The 20,688-nt window shown below is 53.2% G+C and overlaps 2 protein-coding genes across 2 annotated transcripts; both read left to right on the forward strand.

Annotated features, from left to right (window-relative positions):
- The first annotated feature begins 1,824 nt into the window (after window positions 1-1,824).
- Window positions 1,825-8,706, forward strand: LOC132086716 (serine/threonine-protein kinase PAK 3-like). The gene is made up of 13 exons (XM_059492585.1): window positions 1,825-1,903; window positions 2,845-2,882; window positions 3,321-3,447; window positions 3,507-3,518; window positions 4,418-4,552; window positions 5,238-5,301; window positions 5,935-5,983; window positions 6,293-6,405; window positions 6,664-6,781; window positions 7,556-7,655; window positions 7,927-8,123; window positions 8,221-8,358; window positions 8,605-8,706. Exons 1-13 carry the CDS (start codon window positions 1,825-1,827, stop codon window positions 8,704-8,706), a joined length of 1,272 nt encoding a protein of 423 aa, XP_059348568.1.
- A 3,255-nt stretch (window positions 8,707-11,961) lies between these two features.
- LOC132086715 (serine/threonine-protein kinase PAK 3-like) lies at window positions 11,962-18,840 on the forward strand. The gene is made up of 13 exons (XM_059492584.1): window positions 11,962-12,040; window positions 12,982-13,019; window positions 13,458-13,584; window positions 13,644-13,655; window positions 14,555-14,689; window positions 15,375-15,438; window positions 16,072-16,120; window positions 16,430-16,542; window positions 16,801-16,918; window positions 17,690-17,789; window positions 18,061-18,257; window positions 18,355-18,492; window positions 18,739-18,840. Exons 1-13 carry the CDS (start codon window positions 11,962-11,964, stop codon window positions 18,838-18,840), a joined length of 1,272 nt encoding a protein of 423 aa, XP_059348567.1.
- Window positions 18,841-20,688: the final 1,848 nt, after the last annotated feature.

The raw sequence follows: 20,688 nt of genomic DNA on the forward strand, positions 1-20,688 counted from the left end.
TTCTTCTAGAATTAATAAAAATAAGTTTGAAGTACTCCTAGATTTTGCCATTGAAAACTTGAGGCAAGTGCACAAAGTAGAGAAGCTTTCTGTGCAGCTTTTCAGTTAATTTGAGGTCCCCTTACTCTTCACTCACTTTCAGCATATCTGTTGATTTTCCTTTGCTCTCATCTTTTAAGCTTCATCCCTTGTCTATCGATCTGCAAAAATAGCCTGTAAACCCAACGCAAATTTACTATCCTTTGTATTTTTCCTCTTCTGGAAAAGCTGAGGCTCGTGTGATCTTCTCCTGTGATCTAGACTTTGATTCCCATCTTGGCTCTGCCGAAGTGCAGAACAAATGTAATTTATTGCCTGCTAGTAGGATCTGCTAGCAAAGGTCACATTTAGAGCTAAGCATGATGCTTCTCTCCCTCCGTTGAATACACATCTTTGTGTCAAGGCCTGGTGACTTCCAGGAGCACCTGGAAGCTACTGCCAAGGACAAAAGTCTCACTCTTGCTGGTTTTGACACTGATTTGTTGGGAGGATTTTGATCTACGTCGACAGTGATCTACAGGAACTGGATCCTTGACACCAAGTGCCTTCAAGCAACATCTCTAAGCAGAGTGGGCAATGAAGTCCAGATACTAATGAGTTGTGGTTTGTTTTAACTCTGTCTAACATATGGTACACTATCCCAAAACATGTTATTTTTGAGTGCTTCAGGCATTTAAAACTTAGGTTTATTCTTGTCAACACTTTTCTTTCCTCTCTTCAGAAATCTGCATGTCCAGCTACTAATTTCTTTCTCAGCTTGTTGAAAAGTTACCAGTCAGACAAGACTTGTTTCTTGACCCAGAGATGGGGCAAGCGTCACCGTTAGGCCGGACGTGGCATACACACGTGATCAAGGGTCCAAGAAGAAAAAGGTTTGTTTGTTTTATTCTGCATGTTCTCCAGCTTATACACTCTTAACAAAGCGTGATCTCAAGTCACTAACTACATCACAATAACTTCTTCTATCCATTGGTGCAAAGCAATTAACGTCAATACAACTGGCAAAAGTTTTACAGAAATTTATAAGGCACGTATGCACATCTACTTCAGCACCTAGTCTAGCATACGCAACTTTTCCTGAATCTCTTCTAATGGGTTTCCATGCTGACGGCCTTGTCTTCTTCCTTGCTATGGATACACTCAAAAACCATCAACTGCTATTTCTTCCATGAACTCGGCTTTGCTTGCAGGCCAGCTGTCAAGCCCCTCCATAGGTCAGCATGCACCCGCGTGCTCAAGGAGCAACTGCAGCCTACAATAGTCCTGGAAATTTATTATCTTTGCTTCGTTTGCCATCTAAATGTCACTGAAGAAGTTAGGCTTTTCCAAACCAGCTAGGATGCCACCTAGAAGAAGCAGACTTGCTTTCAGTCAAAGCTTTTGGGACCAAGAGTCATGTTTGCTTGCATTGCTTGGATGCCGCTTGGATTGGCGCATTTTCTGAGTTCCCCTGGCATGCCTTGAGCACTGCCTTTGTGAGTGAGGAGAATTTCCCAGGCTTTTCTTTTGCATCAGCTGTACACAAGGTTGTCTTGCTGGGCACAAGAAAGCCACAGAGCAGCTGCCATTGTGAGGTCAAGCCAGAGGTGCCACGTCACAGTGCTGTCAGCACAGCGTTGTCCCGGTGCGCGCCAGGCCTGGTCGTCCAGAGCAGCTCTTCCGCTGGCTCCCTGCAGGAGGATCCTTGTGCTCAAGGAGCTCTCAGCAGACGGCCTGCACCCCGAGAGGAGTCTTGGCTTTCCCTTGGCTGGCACTCAGCGTGCAAACGCGCACAGCACTGCCAAAATGATTGGGCAAGTCTGTGCCGCCGTTTGCACCATCTTTTCTGTTGTCTATTCTGGCTACTACCTGACCCAGCTGACTCGTAAGTAAAGGTTTCTCCTGGGGCTGGCATTGCCCGACTTTTGCTTGGCTCTGCTCTTTATGCCGCAGCAGTGGCCCAGTTTCTTTGGGAACAGAATGGCCGTGAAGGTGCCACCGCTTTGGTCAATGTCCTGCCAGCAGCATCAGCTACAAAGGGGGCATCTGTACTGGGTAGCGCGTGCAGACTATTTGCCATGCAACCTGCAGCGGTTGCCTTCCCTCCCCGGGAGAGTGCGCGGCAGCGGAGTCTGTCATTTCCTCAGCTTGCTGCTTCAAGCAAGACAAGCTGCAAATTGCAGACTCTGAGGGCAGATCCTCAGAAGTATTTCTACCAACTCAGTGGTTCTCTCCAGGAGTGAAGGAAAGCACCTTTTGCTCCATATTCTACCCCTTAGAGGCCTTGGCTGCATGACTTGAGCCTTTGATGCTGTGCCAAGACTGCGATTGCCTTGGCCATGCAGCACAAACTCCAGTGCAGGGAGGGTTTGCTGCTGAGCCCAGCAGCTGTTCCTGGGCTGCTTCAGCAGGGAGCTGCCACAGGGAAGGGACCCTTTGTGGAAGCTTTGCTGGGCTATCATCTTCAGCCAAGGGATGGGAATTAGGGCGTGCAATTTAAAAGAATGTATATGGAAAATGCAGGAAAGGGAAGCGGGAAATGTAGCTTGAGCTGTTAGGCACAAGAGAAGCTCAAAGTTTTGAAGAGCAGCGGGCATTTCCAGCACCGTCTTCCTATTTCTCTCTTGGCAAAAGAGGCCCAAATGTAGCCAGAGGCTCCTCTAGCGTCCTTCTTGTTCTCTTGCTTGCTGTGGGAAAGAGCTGTTGCTCCTGGAGGCATGTTGGGAAAGGGAAATGCTCTGTGTTGGGACTGCCTTGTGCTGTGGGAGTGGCCAGCACAGGCACTTTTCTAAGGGCCTCTGCTTCCTTTTGCCTTGCTGGCTGCAGGTCACCTGACACGCGGATGGAGACAAGCCTGTCCTTTGGTGAGTGGCAAAGGAAGCTGAGACGTTGCTGGCGTGTGAGAATTGTGCAGCAATTCTGCCAGCTTGGCCTGTTGCAGCCGAGTGTGGAGTGCCGGCGTGGGAGGCTGAAGGAAAGGCCAGCTGCCCGGTGGCATCAGCAGTAGCAAAGGGAGCACTGGCTGTTTGCTGATTTTCCAGTGAAAAGCCTTTCAAGAGATGAAAGGCAAAAGGGACAGCTCCAAGGCATCTTGCTGCTTCTAGGCAGCAGGGAAGCTCAAATGCACAGCAAGATGGAGTAGCAGCTCGTTCAGCCAGCTTCCTCGGCTTTGCGTGACTCAGAGGCCCACTTGTATCAAAGTCTATGATTTGCCCTTCTTCTGGGTGCTTTCCCAGCTCAATAGAAAGCAGCTCCTAAGGCACTGGCTTTTGCCCATCTCTCTCACTTCTGTCTGCCTGCAGGGCACAACAGCAGGGTCAGCAGCTCCTCTGGCTGCCTCTGTCATTGAGGAAGAGGATGAAGAGGAGCAAAGGAAGATGAAGCCTTCAGCCGCTGTCCCTTCACAGCCTGAACTTGCAGAGCCAGTAAGTGACAGCTGAGCTTGGCACTGCCTTTGGCGCACGGCCAGGCTACCCGTTTTGGAGCAGCCCTTGTTGCTCGTGGCTGAAGATGCTGGCAGCCGTGTGCCTGCTGTGACGTAGTGCGGCTTCAGGCAAGCTGGGGAGCCCTGGCCAATGGGTTCTGAAGTTTGACATTGAAGCTGGGATGCTGAGAGGGCGCCAGAGTGTCTCTTGGGATCAGACAGGAGGCAGCATTGAGTGACTCTCAGTGCAGGAGTCAGCCCCTTGTGCCCGTTGTCAGTGCAGGCTGCCTGTGGTCAGCGGACAGCGCGGCCCAAATACGCAGTTGACAGCCTTGCAGGGTACCTGGCAGACACTGGCCCCTGGAAGGGACCTGCTGTCTCCGTGGACTAATTAGCTTCAGGCTGTGCTTCACTTCCAGCCGGTCAGAGCAGAGTTTGGAGAGGAGAATCCTCGGCAGCCCTGCATTGTAAAAGGGCGGGTGGGTCTGGGCAGGGCTGGAAGGCGGCTCCCAAGGGCCGCTCTCTAAAGGCTGCCATAGAGAAGGGAAATCCGTGAAACAGATCAGAGAAGGGACACGCTGCGGGCTTCTGAGCAGACTGTTGCCTGCCAACTCCGGGCTGATTTCATTCCGGCCCAGGAAAAGACAGGAGGAGGAAAGCAGCGAGGCTCTGGGGCCCTGCTCTGATCTCTTTGTGGATTTGGCAGCCCCATCGATACCTTGTTGCCAGTGTCTTGCAGAAAAGCTGAACACGTGGAGCGTGGAGGTGGTCGGGAGGGGCTGGATCCAAGTAGCCTTTGGGCTTCTCCCGAAGGTGCCTTTGAGAAGGGGACATGGGAACTGCTCCAGCTGGAGAGGCCTGGCCGTGGCTGGCAGCACCTTCCCAAGGCCTTGCTTTTGCTGTGCGCTTAGGGGGGGGCATGAGTGCCAGCCACCCTTCTGACGGGCAATCCTTTCTTGTCCCAGCGCAAGACAGGCTCTGCCATTCAACCTGGTGCCGCCGGACCAGCATGGCCTGCAGCAGCCAGCTCAAGCCCCGCTGCCGGCACTTCCTGCAGCAGCGCAGCCCAGCAGCCCGAGATGAGGGAGGAGCAGGGCCTGAAGACACTGAGTACGTCCGTCTGGTGCATTTCTTGTCTGCCAGAGCAGGGTCTTGTGCGAGTGTCTGGGTGTAGGCTGCGCCAGATGCTGGCCCTCAGTCTCAGAGGCACTTAGGCCTCTCTGCAGAAGGTGTTGTACTGCTCTGAGGAAGCGCGGCAGCGCTCAGGGAGTCCCTGCTGCCTGTGAGGGCGGCTGGGCCTGGCTTGGCCCTGCCTGGGCTGCCTTCTGGGCCAAAGACAAAAGCAGAGATTGTTTCTGCTTGAGCAGAAGGCTGGCACGTAGCAAGTGACTATTGCCCAGGGAGCTGTCTGGCCCCAGGTGTTTTCTGGCTCTGGTTCTTACTCCTCCTCCGGCCCAGACACTTTGTGCCCCTGGCAGTGGACCTGCCAGTGATGGTGGGTGTGACTGCGGAGGCAGCAAAGGCCCTTGCTTACCTCTTAGGGCCCCCTTCTTAAGGGCTCATCATTTTGGCTTATCGCGTGAGATGCTGCTCTTGAAAGAAATCAAGGCCTTCTTGGAAAGGCCACCTGATGAAAGGTGGAGAAGATGGCCCTCCCACTTGCTGGTCTCAGCAGCTGGAAGCCGCGGGACCGCAAAGGGCCCAGAGCTGCGGGCAGTGGGGCTGCCTTTGGGACGCTCTGGGCAGCAGCGTCTCTGTGTGCGAGTGAGCGCCCTGCACTGCTTTTGTCTTTCAGGGAGCATCGTGAGTCCGGGCCGGCCAACGGGCAAATACACGGCATTTGAGGAACTCGGGCGAGGGTAAGCGTGACGTCAGCTCATTTTACAAAAGTGTGGGCCAGGTCTTTGGCTGGTGCAATATCAAGCGTGAAGTCAGGCAAGCTCCAATCATGGTCAGGCTCCGGCTTGACCTCGTGTCGCCTGCCTGGACTGCTCGGTCAGAGCAATGCAAAGGCCTCATCAAAGACAAGTTGATGCTGGCAGTGTCTTGCTTGCAGCAGTGAGGAGCAGGAGCTGGGAGAAGCCCTGGCCCTGCAGCTTTGTGGCCTGAAAGAGCACCTTGCCATCCAAGAAAGGTCAGATTGTCAAGGACAGTCTTCTGACTCAAATTGTTCTCCCTTTTTTGACACACACATGCATGCACACCCGCACAAGGAGAGAGTTCCCCTTAGGTTCTGAAATGACCTGGCAGGGTGTGCGCCTTGGAGATTTCCAGCGGCCCTTGGTCTTCATGCTGCACCTTAGTGTTCCCTTGGACAGCCTGCCCCGCATGGCAGAGGGCTCACGGGCTAACATGCTGTTGGCCGAAGAGATGCTGCAGCCAGGCATTTTTTCTAAGGAAGGCGTCCAGGCAGCCTGGGGAGATCTGCTGCCTGGGCTTGCTTTCACTGCCAGAGGGATAAAGGTCTCTTTCTGCTGCTTTTGTCTTTCTAGAGGGTTTGGAGCTGTTTATAAAGCCCTTGACACCAGCAGCGGACAACAGGTAAAGTGCCAAGAGCCCCACGCCATTTTGCAGCTCTGGAGCGCTTTGCCCGCTGCTGTGAGCTGTGCTTGGAGGTTTGGGTGGCAGCTCCATGTCTGCAGCAGGGGCTGTTCCTCTGAAATACAGTCTAGGCTCAGGGGGCAGAATGCATTTGGGATGGCTTTTGGTGCTTCTGCTAAGCTCTGCTGTCTAGTGACAAGGCACTTTGGCCCAGCGTGCTGCCTCATTGCACCAGCACTCGCTCCGTGCTCCTTGTGATCTCGAGCGGGGTGCGTCTTCTCAAGGTACCGGTGGCCAATGTCATTGCAGGTGGCAATCAAGATCATGTCACTCGAGGAGGAGATGTCCGAGGAGCTGGCTGCCAATGAAATCCTGGCCATGAGGGACAACAGGAGTCCCAATATCGTTACCTACTTAGACAGGTTGGCATATTCTGGTGTCAATGTAGCTTTAGCTGGTGCAAGCGCAAAGAGACGATGCCCTTTGGTCGCTGGCAGAGAACAGAGCTGGGGATGATTTCTCTGCATGTCTCCAGAGCGTGGGAGGAGGTGGAGCTGGTGTTCAACAGTCTCTTGTGGCACCCGTAGCTTGGAGAGCAGCTGCAAAAACCTGTCTCAGGCCCTGGGGTGACTGAGGCTATGCCCATTCTGTTGCTCCATGCCGTGGTTTTCTTCTTTCAGCTACCTGGTGGATGCGGAGCTCTGGCTGGCCATGGAGTTCATGGACGGCGGCACCTTGTTTGATGTGCTGAGGGCAGTGTACCTGGAGGAAGGACAGATAGGCGCTGTCTGTCGGGAGGTGAGGGATCCCGCTTGTGCTTGCCCAAGACTGCCCGGATGCTGCTTGTCAGCTGGAGCTTAAGGAGAGCCGAGATTTCTTGCTCTCACCTTTCTTTTGCTGCTGCTGCTGCTGCTGCTGCTGCTGTCACGCCACACAGGAGAAGAAAGAGCATGGGAAGTGTACTGCCTGCCGGTGCCCTCGCACTCCTCAGGCTCTGTTCTTGCACTCTTCCATCCTGTCTGTCCTCTGGCCTTGGTGCTCGCTCACTGGCTCAATTTCTCTTTCTTCCTCTTCTCAGCTTTGCCTGGGAATGTTTGCCTGGAGCCTGTCTGTCTGTCCTACATTGCTTGCCACTGGAAGGCAGCATGCGGGTGGCAGAATTTCAAGCTAAGGGCAAAGAGCTGTCCTCAGCTTCAAAGGCTACCATTGCAGCCTGCATGGCGATGCATTGTGGAACAGCTCGAAGGTGCTGCTGTCACCAGCAGCTTCCTCTTCTGCTGCCACTAGGCTTCCCCGAAATTCTTTGCCGTGCCGCCTCCCAGCCAAAGGTGGCGCGCTTCCTACCCAAGGCCGGTGGAACTTTTGGGAGCCCAGACGCCTTTGCTTGGAAATCTAGAAAAAACTTCCAAGAGTGTTGAAGCAGCAAGCTCTTCATGGTGACAGCAGCGTGATGTTTTGCCCTCGCTCACAATTCCCTGCGAAAGCCGCCAATCCCCTTGAGCTCTTTCCTTGCGGGTGGGATGAAATCAGATCCTGCAGGTTAACTTTCCCTCCCTCCTTTTTCTCTCTCAGTGCCTGCAAGGACTGCATTTCCTTCATTCCCGCCAAGTCATCCACAGAGACATCAAAAGTTGCAACGTCCTGGTGGGCACGGACGGATCCGTCAAGTTGGGTGGGTATCCCTGCTGGGCTGCAGCATGTCCAGCATATGCCGTGTGCTTGCATTTTGGTGACGGCCAGTGGGGCAGAAGCGCGGCTTGGCCAGTGCGTGAATCGTCAGGGTGTTTTTGAAGCGGCCGATGCCTTATTTGCCTGGCTCCAGGCACGTGGAAGGAGAGCTCAGCTGCTTTTTCAGTTAGATTCAGCATGGCCTGGTCAGGGCAATGGTTTTGGCTGCTTTGCCAGTGGTAGCTGGCTTTGACAGGCTTTGTTTTTGTCCTCAGGTGACTTTGGCCTCTGTGCTCAGCTCAGCCCTGAGCACAGCAAGCGCAGCTCCAGCGTCGGCACTCCCAGCTGGATGGCACCGGAGGTGGTGAGAGGAGAAGCCTACGGCCCCAAAGTGGACATCTGGTCCCTGGGGATCATGGGGCTGGAAATGGTGGAAGGGGAAGCTCCTTACCAGCGGGAAGCCCGTCTCCGGGTAAGGTGCAGCTTAGCAAGAGGGCTCTGTGTGGAGAGAGCTGTGTGTGGCTAGCAAAGGAGCAGGTGGAGTGTCCTCTTGCATCCATGTGCTGTAGGTTTTTGAACTGCTAGAAAGGAACGGGCCCCCAAAACTGCAGAACCCCAGGCACCACTCGGCTCTCCTGCGCGACTTCCTCCGCTGCTGCCTGCAGGCAGATGAGGACAGGCGCTGGTCTGCCCAGGAGCTCCTACAGGTAAGAAAAAGCAAAGGGGCAAAAAGCCCTGGCAGCTGAGGACACCTGCATGAAGGGATGAGGAGGAGGAGGAGTGTGGGCCACGTGGCACAGAAAGCTGCCAGGACAGGAAGGCGCAGGGGGACATGCTGCCCTCAGTGCTCTTTGTGTGTCTTGCTGGTAGCCAGGGAATCCTGCTTGAGCCCGCAGGCTCAAGTGATCCTGGAAAGTAAGAGTTCCTTTCTTTGTTCTTTTTCCTCTGGGCAGCATCCCTTCGTGACCTCAGGCGATCCTGCCTCCAGCCTGGCTGCTCTGATCATCTCAGCCAAGCAAGTGCAGGAAGACTGGAGAGGAGACACCTGCGCCTGAGGAGGCCCTGATGCCCCGCCAGCCAAGAGGAGGGAAAAGGGGATGTGTCATCTTTAGGCAGAGCTTCAGCCATCCCCCGAGGTTGAAGAGGAGCTGTGCCGTAGCTAGGAAACATGATAGTGTAGATATTTGCTCAGTTTAGCTGTTAGGTTAGCTGTTAGGTTAGCTGTTAGGTTAGCTGTTAGGTTAGGTTAGCATTAGGTTGGATTAGATGAGGTTAGGTTAGGTTAGGTTAGATATGTTGTTAGGTTCAATTTAAAGCTCTGTTGTTTTTCTTTCTGCAAAAGATGAAAATTGAAAAAAATTAGGAACTATGGGGATCAACTTTTAAGAACTATAGAACGTAGACAGCTTGGATAGTAGAGGATTGTTTAGCTTAGGATAGAGTGTTGTTAATTTAGGGAAGCTTTGAAGTAGAAATGAAAGAATTGTCATAATAAGAATTAAGCAGTGAGAGGAAAAGCTGGGCTGCAGCAGAACTGGAGCCTGCAGGCGCTCCAAGCTGTCAGCCTGAGCAGGCCACCTGCAGGACAGAATGATGAAGATGAAGAAGCAGCGAGGGGATACTTTGTTTCAGCCCGAGTGTCAATAAAAGTCGAAAATATCCAGAGTGTTGTAAGACTCCCTTCCTTGCCAGGCTGTAGCTAAGTGGACAGTCCCTTTCAGAGGCCCAAAGAACATAGTGAGGTAAGCAGCTTTGCTTACCTGAAGTGTGGCATGCCTGTGGGAAGCTGAGAGACCTACAGGTAATGAACACCAGGTAATGAGCTGCCATTCAGGACAGCACTAGGAGGCAGATGTGCAGTCCTTTCTGGGCCTCTTGTCTTGATCAGATGTCAGGCTGATCAGCAGCAATCACCATTTTGTTGCCACCCTCCTCTCACTATGTCACCTGTGGGATGGAATGGCATTCTCACAGCGGCAGCATCTGGCATTTCCTCCCTGCTTCTCTTTTCCCCGCTTTTCACCCCAGACCCCCAGGGACCCTCTGGGCCAGCCTCATCCCCTACAGGGGTGTGCAACCACCAGGGCCTCCTGCAGAGCCCCATTCCCACTCTGCTGCCTCCTTGGCCTTTTCCCACCTCTGGGCCAGCCTGCTGTTGCCAGGTGTTGGAAACATGCACACAGCTTAGCACACCTGTCATTGAGCAATTTGATGCAGGAGCCCCTGCTGAGCACGGCTCCCCACCCCGGCCCTTTTCCCACCCAGCTGTGGCTCCATTTCGCCTCCATCTGCTGGCATACCCACTGTGAAGGACTGCTCAGGGACTGGATGCTCCTTGAATGTTGCCCACAGGCCTGATTTCCACGCCTCCCCATTCCTCCTACCCCTAAGGCTGCCTCAGCCGTCTGAACACAATTTTTCTTACTCTAATGGCTTCCTGTGCTTTACTTGATACTGTAAGCAGAAGTACACCGTTTTGATTGTCTTTCTTCTAGAATTAATAAAAATAAGTTTGAAGTACTCCTAGATTTTGCCATTGAAAACTTGAGGCAAGTGCACAAAGTAGAGAAGCTTTCTGTGCAGCTTTTCAGTTAATTTGAGGTCCCCTTACTCTTCACTCACTTTCAGCATATCTGTTGATTTTCCTTTGCTCTCATCTTTTAAGCTTCATCCCTTGTCTATCGATCTGCAAAAATAGCCTGTAAACCCAACGCAAATTTACTATCCTTTGTATTTTTCCTCTTCTGGAAAAGCTGAGGCTCGTGTGATCTTCTCCTGTGATCTAGACTTTGATTCCAATCTTGGCTCTGGCTAAGTGCAGAACAAATGTAATTTATTGCCTGCTAGTAGGATCTGCTAGCAAAGGTCACATTTAGAGCTAAGCATGATGCTTCTCTCCCTCCGTTGAATACACATCTTTGTGTCAAGGCCTGGTGACTTCCAGGAGCACCTGGAAGCTACTGCCAAGGACAAAAGTCTCACTCTTGCTGGTTTTGACACTGATTTGTTGGGAGGATTTTGATCTACGTCGACAGTGATCTACAGGAACTGGATCCTTGACACCAAGTGCCTTCAAGCAACATCTCTAAGCAGAGTGGGCAATGAAGTCCAGATACTAATGAGTTGTGGTTTGTTTTAACTCTGTCTAACATATGGTACACTATCCCAAAACATGTTATTTTTGAGTGCTTCAGGCATTTAAAACTTAGGTTTATTCTTGTCAACACTTTTCTTTCCTCTCTTCAGAAATCTGCATGTCCAGCTACTAATTTCTTTCTCAGCTTGTTGAAAAGTTACCAGTCAGACAAGATTTGTTTCTTGACCCAGAGATGGGGCAAGCGTCACCGTTAGGCCGGACGTGGCATACACACGTGATCAAGGGTCCAAGAAGAAAAAGGTTTGTTTGTTTTATTCTGCATGTTCTCCAGCTTATACACTCTTAACAAAGCGTGATCTCAAGTCACTAACTACATCACAATAACTTCTTCTATCCATTGGTGCAAAGCAATTAACGTCAATACAACTGGCAAAAGTTTTACAGAAATTTATAAGGCACGTATGCACATCTACTTCAGCACCTAGTCTAGCATACGCAACTTTTCCTGAATCTCTTCTAATGGGTTTCCATGCTGACGGCCTTGTCTTCTTCCTTGCTATGGATACACTCAAAAACCATCAACTGCTATTTCTTCCATGAACTCGGCTTTGCTTGCAGGCCAGCTGTCAAGCCCCTCCATAGGTCAGCATGCACCCGCGTGCTCAAGGAGCAACTGCAGCCTACAATAGTCCTGGAAATTTATTATCTTTGCTTCGTTTGCCATCTAAATGTCACTGAAGAAGTTAGGCTTTTCCAAACCAGCTAGGATGCCACCTAGAAGAAGCAGACTTGCTTTCAGTCAAAGCTTTTGGGACCAAGAGTCATGTTTGCTTGCATTGCTTGGATGCCGCTTGGATTGGCGCATTTTCTGAGTTCCCCTGGCATGCCTTGAGCACTGCCTTTGTGAGTGAGGAGAATTTCCCAGGCTTTTCTTTTGCATCAGCTGTACACAAGGTTGTCTTGCTGGGCACAAGAAAGCCACAGAGCAGCTGCCATTGTGAGGTCAAGCCAGAGGTGCCACGTCACAGTGCTGTCAGCACAGCGTTGTCCCGGTGCGCGCCAGGCCTGGTCGTCCAGAGCAGCTCTTCCGCTGGCTCCCTGCAGGAGGATCCTTGTGCTCAAGGAGCTCTCAGCAGACGGCCTGCACCCCGAGAGGAGTCTTGGCTTTCCCTTGGCTGGCACTCAGCGTGCAAACGCGCACAGCACTGCCAAAATGATTGGGCAAGTCTGTGCCGCCGTTTGCACCATCTTTTCTGTTGTCTATTCTGGCTACTACCTGACCCAGCTGACTCGTAAGTAAAGGTTTCTCCTGGGGCTGGCATTGCCCGACTTTTGCTTGGCTCTGCTCTTTATGCCGCAGCAGTGGCCCAGTTTCTTTGGGAACAGAATGGCCGTGAAGGTGCCACCGCTTTGGTCAATGTCCTGCCAGCAGCATCAGCTACAAAGGGGGCATCTGTACTGGGTAGCGCGTGCAGACTATTTGCCATGCAACCTGCAGCGGTTGCCTTCCCTCCCCGGGAGAGTGCGCGGCAGCGGAGTCTGTCATTTCCTCAGCTTGCTGCTTCAAGCAAGACAAGCTGCAAATTGCAGACTCTGAGGGCAGATCCTCAGAAGTATTTCTACCAACTCAGTGGTTCTCTCCAGGAGTGAAGGAAAGCACCTTTTGCTCCATATTCTACCCCTTAGAGGCCTTGGCTGCATGACTTGAGCCTTTGATGCTGTGCCAAGACTGCGATTGCCTTGGCCATGCAGCACAAACTCCAGTGCAGGGAGGGTTTGCTGCTGAGCCCAGCAGCTGTTCCTGGGCTGCTTCAGCAGGGAGCTGCCACAGGGAAGGGACCCTTTGTGGAAGCTTTGCTGGGCTATCATCTTCAGCCAAGGGATGGGAATTAGGGCGTGCAATTTAAAAGAATGTATATGGAAAATGCAGGAAAGGGAAGCGGGAAATGTAGCTTGAGCTGTTAGGCACAAGAGAAGCTCAAAGTTTTGAAGAGCAGCGGGCATTTCCAGCACCGTCTTCCTATTTCTCTCTTGGCAAAAGAGGCCCAAATGTAGCCAGAGGCTCCTCTAGCGTCCTTCTTGTTCTCTTGCTTGCTGTGGGAAAGAGCTGTTGCTCCTGGAGGCATGTTGGGAAAGGGAAATGCTCTGTGTTGGGACTGCCTTGTGCTGTGGGAGTGGCCAGCACAGGCACTTTTCTAAGGGCCTCTGCTTCCTTTTGCCTTGCTGGCTGCAGGTCACCTGACACGCGGATGGAGACAAGCCTGTCCTTTGGTGAGTGGCAAAGGAAGCTGAGACGTTGCTGGCGTGTGAGAATTGTGCAGCAATTCTGCCAGCTTGGCCTGTTGCAGCCGAGTGTGGAGTGCCGGCGTGGGAGGCTGAAGGAAAGGCCAGCTGCCCGGTGGCATCAGCAGTAGCAAAGGGAGCACTGGCTGTTTGCTGATTTTCCAGTGAAAAGCCTTTCAAGAGATGAAAGGCAAAAGGGACAGCTCCAAGGCATCTTGCTGCTTCTAGGCAGCAGGGAAGCTCAAATGCACAGCAAGATGGAGTAGCAGCTCGTTCAGCCAGCTTCCTCGGCTTTGCGTGACTCAGAGGCCCACTTGTATCAAAGTCTATGATTTGCCCTTCTTCTGGGTGCTTTCCCAGCTCAATAGAAAGCAGCTCCTAAGGCACTGGCTTTTGCCCATCTCTCTCACTTCTGTCTGCCTGCAGGGCACAACAGCAGGGTCAGCAGCTCCTCTGGCTGCCTCTGTCATTGAGGAAGAGGATGAAGAGGAGCAAAGGAAGATGAAGCCTTCAGCCGCTGTCCCTTCACAGCCTGAACTTGCAGAGCCAGTAAGTGACAGCTGAGCTTGGCACTGCCTTTGGCGCACGGCCAGGCTACCCGTTTTGGAGCAGCCCTTGTTGCTCGTGGCTGAAGATGCTGGCAGCCGTGTGCCTGCTGTGACGTAGTGCGGCTTCAGGCAAGCTGGGGAGCCCTGGCCAATGGGTTCTGAAGTTTGACATTGAAGCTGGGATGCTGAGAGGGCGCCAGAGTGTCTCTTGGGATCAGACAGGAGGCAGCATTGAGTGACTCTCAGTGCAGGAGTCAGCCCCTTGTGCCCGTTGTCAGTGCAGGCTGCCTGTGGTCAGCGGACAGCGCGGCCCAAATACGCAGTTGACAGCCTTGCAGGGTACCTGGCAGACACTGGCCCCTGGAAGGGACCTGCTGTCTCCGTGGACTAATTAGCTTCAGGCTGTGCTTCACTTCCAGCCGGTCAGAGCAGAGTTTGGAGAGGAGAATCCTCGGCAGCCCTGCATTGTAAAAGGGCGGGTGGGTCTGGGCAGGGCTGGAAGGCGGCTCCCAAGGGCCGCTCTCTAAAGGCTGCCATAGAGAAGGGAAATCCGTGAAACAGATCAGAGAAGGGACACGCTGCGGGCTTCTGAGCAGACTGTTGCCTGCCAACTCCGGGCTGATTTCATTCCGGCCCAGGAAAAGACAGGAGGAGGAAAGCAGCGAGGCTCTGGGGCCCTGCTCTGATCTCTTTGTGGATTTGGCAGCCCCATCGATACCTTGTTGCCAGTGTCTTGCAGAAAAGCTGAACACGTGGAGCGTGGAGGTGGTCGGGAGGGGCTGGATCCAAGTAGCCTTTGGGCTTCTCCCGAAGGTGCCTTTGAGAAGGGGACATGGGAACTGCTCCAGCTGGAGAGGCCTGGCCGTGGCTGGCAGCACCTTCCCAAGGCCTTGCTTTTGCTGTGCGCTTAGGGGGGGGCATGAGTGCCAGCCACCCTTCTGACGGGCAATCCTTTCTTGTCCCAGCGCAAGACAGGCTCTGCCATTCAACCTGGTGCCGCCGGACCAGCATGGCCTGCAGCAGCCAGCTCAAGCCCCGCTGCCGGCACTTCCTGCAGCAGCGCAGCCCAGCAGCCCGAGATGAGGGAGGAGCAGGGCCTGAAGACACTGAGTACGTCCGTCTGGTGCATTTCTTGTCTGCCAGAGCAGGGTCTTGTGCGAGTGTCTGGGTGTAGGCTGCGCCAGATGCTGGCCCTCAGTCTCAGAGGCACTTAGGCCTCTCTGCAGAAGGTGTTGTACTGCTCTGAGGAAGCGCGGCAGCGCTCAGGGAGTCCCTGCTGCCTGTGAGGGCGGCTGGGCCTGGCTTGGCCCTGCCTGGGCTGCCTTCTGGGCCAAAGACAAAAGCAGAGATTGTTTCTGCTTGAGCAGAAGGCTGGCACGTAGCAAGTGACTATTGCCCAGGGAGCTGTCTGGCCCCAGGTGTTTTCTGGCTCTGGTTCTTACTCCTCCTCCGGCCCAGACACTTTGTGCCCCTGGCAGTGGACCTGCCAGTGATGGTGGGTGTGACTGCGGAGGCAGCAAAGGCCCTTGCTTACCTCTTAGGGCCCCCTTCTTAAGGGCTCATCATTTTGGCTTATCGCGTGAGATGCTGCTCTTGAAAGAAATCAAGGCCTTCTTGGAAAGGCCACCTGATGAAAGGTGGAGAAGATGGCCCTCCCACTTGCTGGTCTCAGCAGCTGGAAGCCGCGGGACCGCAAAGGGCCCAGAGCTGCGGGCAGTGGGGCTGCCTTTGGGACGCTCTGGGCAGCGGCGTCTCTGTGTGCGAGTGAGCGCCCTGCACTGCTTTTGTCTTTCAGGGAGCATCGTGAGTCCGGGCCGGCCAACGGGCAAATACACGGCATTTGAGGAACTCGGGCGAGGGTAAGCGTGACGTCAGCTCATTTTACAAAAGTGTGGGCCAGGTCTTTGGCTGGTGCAATATCAAGCGTGAAGTCAGGCAAGCTCCAATCATGGTCAGGCTCCGGCTTGACCTCGTGTCGCCTGCCTGGACTGCTCGGTCAGAGCAATGCAAAGGCCTCATCAAAGACAAGTTGATGCTGGCAGTGTCTCGCTTGCAGCAGTGAGGAGCAGGAGCTGGGAGAAGCCCTGGCCCTGCAGCTTTGTGGCCTGAAAGAGCACCTTGCCATCCAAGAAAGGTCAGATTGTCAAGGACAGTCTTCTGACTCAAATTGTTCTCCCTTTTTTGACACACACATGCATGCACACCCGCACAAGGAGAGAGTTCCCCTTAGGTTCTGAAATGACCTGGCAGGGTGTGTGCCTTGGAGATTTCCAGCGGCCCTTGGTCTTCATGCTGCACCTTAGTGTTCCCTTGGACAGCCTGCCCCGCATGGCAGAGGGCTCACGGGCTAACATGCTGTTGGCCGAAGAGATGCTGCAGCCAGGCATTTTTTCTAAGGAAGGCGTCCAGGCAGCCTGGGGAGATCTGCTGCCTGGGCTTGCTTTCACTGCCAGAGGGATAAAGGTCTCTTTCTGCTGCTTTTGTCTTTCTAGAGGGTTTGGAGCTGTTTATAAAGCCCTTGACACCAGCAGCGGACAACAGGTAAAGTGCCAAGAGCCCCACGCCATTTTGCAGCTCTGGAGCGCTTTGCCCGCTGCTGTGAGCTGTGCTTGGAGGTTTGGGTGGCAGCTCCATGTCTGCAGCAGGGGCTGTTCCTCTGAAATACAGTCTAGGCTCAGGGGGCAGAATGCATTTGGGATGGCTTTTGGTGCTTCTGCTAAGCTCTGCTGTCTAGTGACAAGGCACTTTGGCCCAGCGTGCTGCCTCATTGCACCAGCACTCGCTCCGTGCTCCTTGTGATCTCGAGCGGGGTGCGTCTTCTCAAGGTACCGGTGGCCAATGTCATTGCAGGTGGCAATCAAGATCATGTCACTCGAGGAGGAGATGTCCGAGGAGCTGGCTGCCAATGAAATCCTGGCCATGAGGGACAACAGGAGTCCCAATATCGTTACCTACTTAGACAGGTTGGCATATTCTGGTGTCAATGTAGCTTTAGCTGGTGCAAGCGCAAAGAGACGATGCCCTTTGGTCGCTGGCAGAGAACAGAGCTGGGGATGATTTCTCTGCATGTCTCCAGAGCGTGGGAGGAGGTGGAGCTGGTGTTCAACAGTCTCTTGTGGCACCCGTAGCTTGGAGAGCAGCTGCAAAAACCTGTCTCAGGCCCTGGGGTGACTGAGGCTATGCCCATTCTGTTGCTCCATGCCGTGGTTTTCTTCTTTCAGCTACCTGGTGGATGCGGAGCTCTGGCTGGCCATGGAGTTCATGGACGGCGGCACCTTGTTTGATGTGCTGAGGGCAGTGTACCTGGAGGAAGGACAGATAGGCGCTGTCTGTCGGGAGGTGAGGGATCCCGCTTGTGCTTGCCCAAGACTGCCCGGATGCTGCTTGTCAGCTGGAGCTTAAGGAGAGCCGAGATTTCTTGCTCTCACCTTTCTTTTGCTGCTGCTGCTGCTGCTGCTGCTGTCACGCCACACAGGAGAAGAAAGAGCATGGGAAGTGTACTGCCTGCCGGTGCCCTCGCACTCCTCAGGCTCTGTTCTTGCACTCTTCCATCCTGTCTGTCCTCTGGCCTTGGTGCTCGCTCACTGGCTCAATTTCTCTTTCTTCCTCTTCTCAGCTTTGCCTGGGAATGTTTGCCTGGAGCCTGTCTGTCTGTCCTACATTGCTTGCCACTGGAAGGCAGCATGCGGGTGGCAGAATTTCAAGCTAAGGGCAAAGAGCTGTCCTCAGCTTCAAAGGCTACCATTGCAGCCTGCATGGCGATGCATTGTGGAACAGCTCGAAGGTGCTGCTGTCACCAGCAGCTTCCTCTTCTGCTGCCACTAGGCTTCCCCAAAATTCTTTGCCGTGCCGCCTCCCAGCCAAAGGTGGCGCGCTTCCTACCCAAGGCCGGTGGAAGTTTTGGGAGCCCAGATGCCTTTGCTTGGAAATCTAGAAAAAACTTCCAAGAGTGTTGAAGCAGCAAGCTCTTCATGGTGACAGCAGCGTGATGTTTTGCCCTCGCTCACAATTCCCTGCGAAAGCCGCCAATCCCCTTGAGCTCTTTCCTTGCGGGTGGGATGAAATCAGATCCTGCAGGTTAACTTTCCCTCCCTCCTTTTTCTCTCTCAGTGCCTGCAAGGACTGCATTTCCTTCATTCCCGCCAAGTCATCCACAGAGACATCAAAAGTTGCAACGTCCTGGTGGGCACGGACGGATCCGTCAAGTTGGGTGGGTATCCCTGCTGGGCTGCAGCATGTCCAGCATATGCCGTGTGCTTGCATTTTGGTGACGGCCAGTGGGGCAGAAGCGCGGCTTGGCCAGTGCGTGAATCGTCAGGGTGTTTTTGAAGCGGCCGATGCCTTATTTGCCTGGCTCCAGGCACGTGGAAGGAGAGCTCAGCTGCTTTATCAGTTAGATTCAGCATGGCCTGGTCAGGGCAATGGTTTTGGCTGCTTTGCCAGTGGTAGCTGGCTTTGACAGGCTTTGTTTTTGTCCTCAGGTGACTTTGGCCTCTGTGCTCAGCTCAGCCCTGAGCACAGCAAGCGCAGCTCCAGCGTCGGCACTCCCAGCTGGATGGCACCGGAGGTGGTGAGAGGAGAAGCCTACGGCCCCAAAGTGGACATCTGGTCCCTGGGGATCATGGGGCTGGAAATGGTGGAAGGGGAAGCTCCTTACCAGCGGGAAGCCCGTCTCCGGGTAAGGTGCAGCTTAGCAAGAGGGCTCTGTGTGGAGAGAGCTGTGTGTGGCTAGCAAAGGAGCAGGTGGAGTGTCCTCTTGCATCCATGTGCTGTAGGTTTTTGAACTGCTAGAAAGGAACGGGCCCCCAAAACTGCAGAACCCCAGGCACCACTCGGCTCTCCTGCGCGACTTCCTCCGCTGCTGCCTGCAGGCAGATGAGGACAGGCGCTGGTCTGCCCAGGAGCTCCTACAGGTAAGAAAAAGCAAAGGGGCAAAAAGCCCTGGCAGCTGAGGACACCTGCATGAAGGGATGAGGAGGAGGAGGAGTGTGGGCCACGTGGCACAGAAAGCTGCCAGGACAGGAAGGCGCAGGGGGACATGCTGCCCTCAGTGCTCTTTGTGTGTCTTGCTGGTAGCCAGGGAATCCTGCTTGAGCCCGCAGGCTCAAGTGATCCTGGAAAGTAAGAGTTCCTTTCTTTGTTCTTTTTCCTCTGGGCAGCATCCCTTCGTGACCTCAGGCGATCCTGCCTCCAGCCTGGCTGCTCTGATCATCTCAGCCAAGCAAGTGCAGGAAGACTGGAGAGGAGACACCTGCGCCTGAGGAGGCCCTGATGCCCCGCCAGCCAAGAGGAGGGAAAAGGGGATGTGTCATCTTTAGGCAGAGCTTCAGCCATCCCCCGAGGTTGAAGAGGAGCTGTGCCGTAGCTAGGAAACATGATAGTGTAGATATTTGCTCAGTTTAGCTGTTAGGTTAGCTGTTAGGTTAGCTGTTAGGTTAGCTGTTAGGTTAGGTTAGCATTAGGTTGGATTAGATGAGGTTAGGTTAGGTTAGGTTAGATATGTTGTTAGGTTCAATTTAAAGCTCTGTTGTTTTTCTTTCTGCAAAAGATGAAAATTGAAAAAAATTAGGAACTATGGGGATCAACTTTTAAGAACTATAGAATGTAGACAGCTTGGATAGTAGAGGATTGTTTAGCTTAGGATAGAGTGTTGTTAATTTAGGGAAGCTTTGAAGTAGAAATGAAAGAATTGTCATAATAAGAATTAAGCAGTGAGAGGAAAAGCTGGGCTGCAGCAGAACTGGAGCCTGCAGGCGCTCCAAGCTGTCAGCCTGAGCAGGCCACCTGCAGGACAGAATGATGAAGATGAAGAAGCAGCGAGGGGATACTTTGTTTCAGCCCGAGTGTCAATAAAAGTCGAAAATATCCAGAGTGTTGTAAGACTCCCTTCCTTGCCAGGCTGTAGCTAAGTGGACAGTCCCTTTCAGAGGCCCAAAGAACATAGTGAGGTAAGCAGCTTTGCTTACCTGAAGTGTGGCATGCCTGTGGGAAGCTGAGAGACCTACAGGTAATGAACACCAGGTAATGAGCTGCCATTCAGGACAGCACTAGGAGGCAGATGTGCAGTCCTTTCTGGGCCTCTTGTCTTGATCAGATGTCAGGCTGATCAGCAGCAATCACCATTTTGTTGCCACCCTCCTCTCACTATGTCACCTGTGGGATGGAATGGCATTCTCACAGCGGCAGCATCTGGCATTTCCTCCCTGCTTCTCTTTTCCCCGCTTTTCACCCCAGACCCCCAGGGACCCTCTGGGCCAGCCTCATCCCCTACAGGGGTGTGCAACCACCAGGGCCTCCTGCAGAGCCCCATTCCCACTCTGCTGCCTCCTTGGCCTTTTCCCACCTCTGGGCCAGCCTGCTGTTGCCAGGTGTTGGAAACATGCACACAGCATAGCACACCTGTCATTGAGCAATTTGATGCAGGAGCCCCTGCTGAGCACGGCTCCCCACCCCGGCCCTTTTCCCACCCAGCTGTGGCTCCATTTCGCCTCCATCTGCTGGCATACCCACTGTGAAGGACTGCTCAGGGACTGGATGCTCCTTGAATGTTGCCCACAGGCCTGATTTCCACGCCTCCCCATTCCTCCTACCCCTAAGGCTGCCTCAGCCGTCTGAACACAATTTTTCTTACTCTAATGGCTTCCTGTGCTTTACTTGATACTGTAAGCAGAAGTACACCGTTTTGATTGTCTTTCTTCTAGAATTAATAAAAATAAGTTTGAAGTACTCCTAGATTTTGCCATTGAAAACTTGAGGCAAGTGCACAAAGTAGAGAAGCTTTCTGTGCAGCTTTTCAGTTAATTTGAGGTCCCCTTACTCTTCACTCACTTTCAGCATATCTGTTGATTTTCCTTTGCTCTCATCTTTTAAGCTTCATCCCTTGTCTATCGATCTGCAAAAATAGCCTGTAAACCCAACGCAAATTTACTATCCTTTGTATTTTTCCTCTTCTGGAAAAGCTGAGGCTCGTGTGATCTTCTCCTGTGATCTAGACTTTGATTCCAATCTTGGCTCTGGCTAAGTGCAGAACAAATGTAATTTATTGCCTGCTAGTAGGATCTGCTAGCAAAGGTCACATTTAGAGCTAAGCATGATGCTTCTCTCCCTCC

The sequence above is a fragment of the Ammospiza nelsoni genome, chromosome Z, assembly GCF_027579445.1.
Source record: "Ammospiza nelsoni isolate bAmmNel1 chromosome Z, bAmmNel1.pri, whole genome shotgun sequence".
NCBI lineage: Eukaryota > Metazoa > Chordata > Aves > Passeriformes > Passerellidae > Ammospiza > Ammospiza nelsoni.